At 34.4% G+C, this 8,126-nt stretch overlaps 1 protein-coding gene across 1 annotated transcript; it reads left to right on the top strand.

Moving 5' to 3' along the window:
- The first annotated feature begins 233 nt into the window (after positions 1 to 233).
- Positions 234 to 5,363, top strand: LOC136750236 (carboxypeptidase A1-like). Its single transcript, XM_066705137.1, has 11 exons — positions 234 to 342; positions 886 to 967; positions 1,286 to 1,420; positions 1,689 to 1,787; positions 2,096 to 2,197; positions 2,425 to 2,526; positions 2,707 to 2,817; positions 3,797 to 3,887; positions 4,108 to 4,307; positions 4,418 to 4,502; positions 5,121 to 5,363. The coding sequence occupies exons 1-11, from the start codon at positions 278 to 280 to the stop codon at positions 5,306 to 5,308; spliced, it is 1,260 nt and encodes a 419-aa protein (XP_066561234.1). The 5' UTR covers positions 234 to 277; the 3' UTR covers positions 5,309 to 5,363.
- The last annotated feature ends 2,763 nt before the right edge of the window (positions 5,364 to 8,126 follow it).

Below are 8,126 nucleotides of genomic sequence, written 5' to 3'. Positions count from 1 at the left end.
TTTCCAATGATGTCATTTACCATTTTAACACATTAGAGTTTAGTAATTCTAAACAGTTTAATGGTTAAAAAAAAATCTCCTGTTAAATAGATGTAGAAAGGCAGCTGCTGTTTTTTTGTGTTTTTTTTTTTTTTGGCTTGTAAATGATTTATTGAACTGTGGGAATTCTCACAAACCTAGGTGACAGTTCAAACCGAAGCCTTGAAAAGCATGGATAAGGTAACGCATATAAGTACAACTTTAAAGCCAACCAGTGTAGTCAACTGAGGAACGAAGGATGAAGGCTTTAGTGTTTCTTTGTGGCCTTATTGTGGTCGCTTTAAGTCAGAAGCTTTTTATTGGGTAAGTGGGTATAATAATTATTTAGACAAAAAGTAAAACATGCATAACAAGAGCAAAAGGTTTATCATAGATACTGGAATACTTGCATTCCTCATATCTTGCACATACAACTAAATATCTATTGTTAAGTTTAACTTATCTAGTCTGTGTATAATATTTATTTACTTTAATCTTGCTAAGATACTAACTTGCTTTAAATGGAAAGCACAAAAGCTGGTGATAAAAAGAACACTAATAATTAATACCTGACCACAAGGGGGAAGCAGATACTAATTAGATTAAACACTGCCTTTTTTTTCCTTTTTTTCTTCATGTTCTGTTCTAGTGGGGCACATTTCAAAATATTATATAACTTTCTTTAAATCATTATCTTCCTCAAAGCCAATTTAATTGTTATATTGTGTGTTTTTAAGTGAATAACTGAATGAAAACCTGACGTCCTTTCAGCCCTTTAAGGACAAATTTCAAGAACACTGCTACACACAGACGACCAAAGTGTTGCATGTATATCTTTTCCTGTTAAATGACTGGGTTGATTTTCAGGGACCAAGTTCTCCGCATCACTGCAGAAAATGAGGATCAGATCAAGCTTCTAAAAGAATTACAGAGCACGGAACATCTCGAGGTAACGACATAGCCATTCATCTTCAAAAGGGTCTCCCAAAGCACACACTGACAGCTTCAGTTGCCTTGTCTTCTTCTTTCTTTCTTTTAGAGATCATTTGTATCCCATACAGCATATGTATGTTTACATCTATATATTTATGTTTACAACCACACTCCTGTTATCACATTGTCAGGTGATAGTGATTCTTTATTCAATTCACTTTTGATTTGGTATATCAGCTTTCATGAGATCGCAGCGTCAGAGACAGGTAAGTATTCATCTGGACTTTTTCAAGGCTTCTCATACTCCTCTCTTCATTTGAAACCTTTGTCACAGCTTGACTTCTGGCGGGAGCCTGTGAAACCCTCTCTGGCAGTAGACATCCATGTTCCCTTTGGTAGCCTTCAGTTTGTGAGAACCTTCCTGCAGTCCAATGGCATCCAGTATCACATTATGATCAACAACCTCCAGGTACTGTGAAGGCTGTGCTATATGCTTAAGATATGGGCGCTGTAAGAAATTCTTCTAAAGGATTAGAAAAAAGATATGCCAACAGCAAATCAGACCTTTGACCCTCTCAACAACTGTCAGTTCCATTTCCAGTACATGATGGTGGCATTCGACCTAGTGCAAATCATTTTTTAACATGGGATTTTAATTTGGGTAGATCACAAGATCATGTTTTATGTGGTAGATTATTGAAAATTGAATGTTTTTTACCTTGTTGTTACATTTAAAGGCTCTACTGGAGGAAGAAAAAGAGGAAATTATTCTTTCTCACCAAAGGGAGAGGGACACTAACAGCTTTGACTACGCTTCCTACCACACTCTGGATGAGGTGAATACTGATGAAAAAGGAAAAACACTTATACTGCTGTTGTACTGCTGAAACTACTTTAACTATTTTACTTAAAAAATGAGAAGGAGGAATGCACTGAAGTGTGAAAAATGTAGAGTATGGAGGATTTCTTTTGAGGTCAAGTCAAAAACAACAACATGTTATAGAACTTACCTTGTGGTACTACAGCTTTTGATAGGACCTGTAAGATCTGCAATCTGTTTTACTCCAAGCACTAATAAGAATGCCGTCTGCACAGCTGAACCAATATAACCATGCTGAACGTGGATTTTGAATGTTCCTTACAGATCAATGACTGGATGGACAGTCTTACAGCTGAATATCCTGACCTCGTCTCAAAGATTACAATTGGCACCAGTTATGAGAAACGGCCAATCAATGTGTTGAAGGTACACCATATCATCTTCTGATTAACATGTACAGACAGAGATTGAGTGAGTGAGTAGTCAGTGTGGCTTGCAGAATGCCGTACAAAATATTGACTGATGTATATACAGCAGTAGTTGAAAGAAAGTCACACCTTTTGAAGCAAATAAAGATTGTTCAATCAAATGAAGGGTATAAATACATGTGGTATTGAGTAATATGATATTTCTTTGTACACAATTATCTGCAGTTCAGTACTGGAGGATCTAACCGCCCTGCAATCTGGCTTGACACAGGGATTCACGCACGCGAGTGGATCACCCCAGCTACCGGACTCTGGACAGCAAAGAAGGTTGTACAAAACAAGACATACTGTATATGCAATGATAATACAGTGTATTATAGTACATAGTAACTGGTTTACAATAATCCAGGTTTCATTAATTGTGTTCAATATTAATAATTTAATAATTTAATTACTCATATAAATTACATTATAGTAATGCATGATTCAATACACTTCTATTTTCAGATTGCTTCAGCATATGGCCAGGACCCCTCAGTAACTGCAATTTTAAACAAGATGGATATTTTTTTTGAGCTCGTCACTAATCCCGATGGCTATACCTATACCCACACATCGGTAAGTAGAGCAATGATCTTGCAAATAGATCGTAGTGAATGTGGTTTAGCTCATGGAACCCAACAACACCGTGGCAGACAGAAGAAACTTGCAAATGTGGATCTCAAAGGGGGGGCAAAGATTTTGTAACCATAGCTTTGTGTTGATGGCAAAATGAGTCCAATATATTGCACAACATATAACACAATTAGTTAGTTTTCAGTTAATTTCATGTTGCTAGCAATCTCTTAAGCAACAATGACTACAACTTCCTCTTTGGAGGACAATTTTGAAAATATTGTGCGGTTTCCTATTTCTGCCCTGGGTGATTATGGGAAATTCATGTTTTCTCCAACTGACTGGATCCATGGCACTTTCTTCTGCCCATTCAATATCAGAGACAATTATGAACTATGTTCTGCACAGCAATGAAATGTATTAAAATAACACAAAATATTGATCGTTATGGCTGATATAGATATTTTGTGTAATGATGGATACTTGGGTCAGACAGAAATGAGTAACATTAGAAAAGTTAAATCTGTGTTGCATGTTCATTGGTGCTTAGTGCTTGTATGTACTCTCTGTTTCAGTGGTCTTCAACCCTCATCCTGCAGAACACCAATATAGTTAGTTCTACAGGTTACCTAAAATTGTTAACTTTCAAATACTGGGATAATATTTTAGTTATTGATGAGTTAAGCAAGTTGCTTGTTCAGTAGAGGGAGATTTTGCACCTTGATGACTACAAGGAAATCAGGTATATATTTAACAAAAACAACATCATCAGTAACAAGACAGTTTAACTGATCAGATTGAAATGTTTTCAATTCTATGTAAACTTTTTAAGTGTGACCCATAACACTGTAATTACAAGACCAGGGATGTGTATATTTCTGCCCAATTATATAAAAACAAACAAACATTTATTTTGATTTCCATTTAGAATAAAAGTAAATGGAAAACATTTTAGAACATTGAGTTTTCTCTTTTATCTTAGAACCGCATGTGGCGCAAGACCAGGTCGATGCATTCCGGTTCGTCTTGTGTTGGAGTTGATCCAAACAGAAACTGGGCTGCCAACTTTGGAGGTAAGGTATTTCTAAGACCCCGGATGTTACATTCTATATGTGTTGTGATGCATGTTACATGTTACAACATGGAAAGTAATGTTTCACATGATAACTCACAAACGAGGTAATGTGAGCAGTGGGGTCTACAGTAGTGAATTCAAGACAGCTTATGTGCATACCTGTACACATCTGTCTTATTGTAAAACAATTGTATGTTGACTGAATCAATCTGATTCAGGCTCTGGATCCGACTCCAATCCTTGTTCTGAAACATACAGCGGCCCCTTCGCTCACTCCGAATCTGAGGTGGAATCGATTGTGGATTTCATTCTGGGCCACCGAAACTTCAAGGCCATGATCACCATCCACAGCTACTCACAGATGTTGATGTATCCTTACGGGTACACTTCAATCCCAGTCCCGGAAGCGGACGAACTGGTAAGACGTAGATTTGTCACCTTTCTCACAGTGTTTGTTAATGCAAGACACCTCAATCTGCTAAATATGGATGGAAGATTATTTAACAGTTTTGGTTTCTCATCCCACAGCATAAGGTGGCGCAAAGCGCAGTGGATGCCCTCGCCAGTCTCTACGGGACCAAGTACACTTATGGTTCCATGATGTCCACTATCTGTACGTTTGTCTGTATGAGGCCAATTGATCAGGTTTACTTAGGCTTCACGTTTTTTTGTGAGGGTAACTTTAAATTTTTCAACCGATGAACTACACAACATCCAACATGATTTTGGATATGTGGTAATTTTATATCACACTTATTCATTCCCCTATAATTTCGAGCTGTAAATACCTAGATCTTTTTGCAGAATTATCTATTTATAAAGAGTGAGCATGGGAAATATGTTGAAATTGTTAATAACATTATGAATGGATGTCAGCTAGTGCCTGGCTAATAACAATGATTTATGATACAAATTATAAAGCAGTTATGCTTGGTCTTTGCAGTTCCCACTCTCAAGAGTTATCCACTTACTTATGAAAAATATGAAATCTGCAGTTTTCATCTGCATTAGGAAGTATACTTTGCATACTATATATTAAAATATATACGTTTCAGAATTCATATTCAAAATGCTTTTTTATCAAAGCCTGCTGAAACTGGAAATAGTCTGTATGCATATTGAATATACACTACCTCAAATTACAACCTACCACTGTGGTATTAACAAAGCAAGGAACTGTTGTGTTTTTTATGTTTGTTTGTGTGTTTATGGTGTGTGTTGATTCTTTCAGATCCAGCCAGCGGTACCACAGCTGACTGGGGCTACACTAATGGAATCAAGTATTCCTTCACCTTCGAACTGCGTGACACTGGGCGTTACGGTTTCATACTCCCAGCCAATCAGATTATTCCCACTGCGGAGGAGACCTGGCTGGCTCTCATGAAGATTATGGAGCATGTACGAGACCACCCATATTAAAGCAGATAACCTGTGAAAATGACCCCACAAATAAAGTACTGCATTGTTTGAAAAATACTGTTTACACAATACTTACAGAGGTTTACATCAAGAAGGGTTGTTCACAATCAAAGACAAGATCCAAGAATATGTAGACGTATATGCAGCATTTGCTTACAGCTCCTTATCTCTAAAACTTTGTGGGAGCTCAGAATTGGGATAAAGTGAAAAGCCATTCAACTTGCAGGTATACAAGTAGAAAGGCTACTGTGCTAAATAAATAAATGTAAGTGTAGATATACTTGATATATACAATAAAGCTTTACATATTAAAAGCAATTAGTCAATTTAAAGAAATAATTATTTGCAAAAATTGCTACAGCTGGGGATGAGAAAGGGAATTTAGAATACAGAAATTTTCATTTTACTGAGGAAAAAACAAAGCTAGTAACCTTAGTGAAAGTCAAAGGCTATTTTGAACACACAGAAAATACCATTATTTTCTCAGTTAGTGCAGTCTCAATAATTACCAGTTCAAAACAACCATATGGAACTTCAATTCCCCCACAAAAATATTTTGTTCGGAAAGGGCTCATCTGAGCTGGTAATCTTAAACCTTGAAAGTTAAGCACCCTGCCAGGCCCTCTTCCCTTGACGTATCTCTGATGCATTCTTAGATCAATACAAATTCAATCAAAAGAAAACAAAAAACGCAGATGCACAGTTACATATTTCAAAGAGATTTGTGTTTTTCACATGCAGAATAACATTTCCTGGGCTTGAACTATTGCTATTTATATTGTCATTTTGTTTCAATTTCCAAATCTCCTACTTGACTGTTGGTATGAGAACAATAAAAAAAACTGAGAAGGAATAAGCATAATCCTTAATATTTAGCTGGTTTGATAATCAATGATAAATTTTTGCATACTTAACACAGAGGGTGAAATGTTAAAAACGGGTTTGTATCAATTTATAAATCCACATAATCCATAGAGATTCCAGAAATTATCCATGGATTGCGTTTCCTTTCTCTGATCCCAGGTGTGACCAGGAGGACTGATAAATGGTTTTGGGAAATTGATGTGCATTTTTAAACATGTCATTCTACCATTTAAAAAGGAAGGAAACTGTATGTTGGCAATATGTAACTGAACAAACAAAAAAGTGAATGGAGAACAACCAAAAAAACATTATGACAACAAAATGGTTAAAAATAAAATACTGATGCCTAGTAGACTAAAATAATCATAATATTCTGAAGCAATACCCTAATGATTAACAAAATCTTATCCCTGAACTTTAATGGTGAAATATAAAAATGTATAAAAATAACCTGTTTTTTTTTCTATGAAAATGTACAGAATCAAATAACAAATAAGTGTATGTTTATTTCACCAATATGATCAATCTAACACATTGTGAAATTATGTTTAATATATATGAGATACTGTGTAATTAAATGATGAAGCAGTATTACATTATATATATATATATATATATATATATATATATATATATATATATATATATATATATGTATATATATATATATATATGTATATATATATATATATATATATATATACACACACACACACTTTATTACCCTATTCAGAGTAGGATAATGCATCAATAATTAGCTTATTTGTGTTCTGCAGCTCAACGTGTAATATGTACTCTAGTAGTCTGTGTGAGTGATCACTCTCAGTAGACACATTACAGCTCTCTCTCTGAAATAACTATATCCCTAAATCTTCATTCTGTGATAAAATGGGATTTAAAAGTGGGATTTAAATAAATGCTTTTCAGAAGAAACTATTTCCCTTTTTTATGTTATTTATGGGAGTAGGGTGATATACTGTAAAGCTGACATGAAACATTCACTTCTTAAAACTAGAAAAGTGTATACTTCTTTACATTTCATCAGAAAATTTGTGGTTTATTAACCCCTGGTTCACAACATTGAAAATAACTGAATGAATACACTGTAAACATGTCCAGGTGTTTGCTCTGCTAAAGGGTTGTGAATGGACTGCCATATGTAATGTGACAATTTTACATTCCTAAGTGCTTCAATTTAAAAACATATACAGGTGTAAAATAATCTAAATTACACTCTTTCAAAAAACAGCTAAAGAAAAGTCTTCTGGAAGTGGCACATAAAACTCACATAAAGGGCAGACACAGCATACCCTTAAAATAACATTAATCTATTACCAGGCTGATGTAAACTGTAAAGCAGACATATTCCAACATGGACTGCTAACCAAATATGTTATTAATAAGCAGCATGGAATTTCCATATGCTCTGTGGTTTCAATTATTGTACATAGCACCTTAACTAGAGCTACAGCAATAACTGATTGCTGATATTCACATGTAACTTGGATAGTTGAAAGAAATCATTAGAACCAGTTAGGTTGAACTCTCTAAATATGAAAACCAAAGTAAACTATTTCAATACATGCTAAAACATCAGTTAGTTTAACTAAAATAAACGGATTCCAATGCCTTTAACCTGCTTTTAACCAATTAATATTTCAAACATCTACAACAATTATACAAAAATGTTCAGAGAGGCATTAATACAATTGACATAATTATATATATATATATATATATATATAATTAAATTTTAGTATAATTGTTATATATATATATATATATATATATATATATATATATATATATATATATATATATATATATATATATATTACATGTCATAGACATAGATAGATGCTTCTCATGTCAGAAATGAAATTACATTATGTTTGAGTAATTTAAATCAATGCCTGACTCCTGATTCATTTGATTCACATCTACAGTGAAAAGG

The sequence above is a fragment of the Amia ocellicauda genome, chromosome 5 (assembly GCF_036373705.1).
Source record: "Amia ocellicauda isolate fAmiCal2 chromosome 5, fAmiCal2.hap1, whole genome shotgun sequence".
NCBI classification, from domain to species: domain Eukaryota; kingdom Metazoa; phylum Chordata; class Actinopteri; order Amiiformes; family Amiidae; genus Amia; species Amia ocellicauda.
Note: the sequence above shows the minus strand (reverse complement) of the source record. Positions and strands in the feature narration are given on the sequence as shown.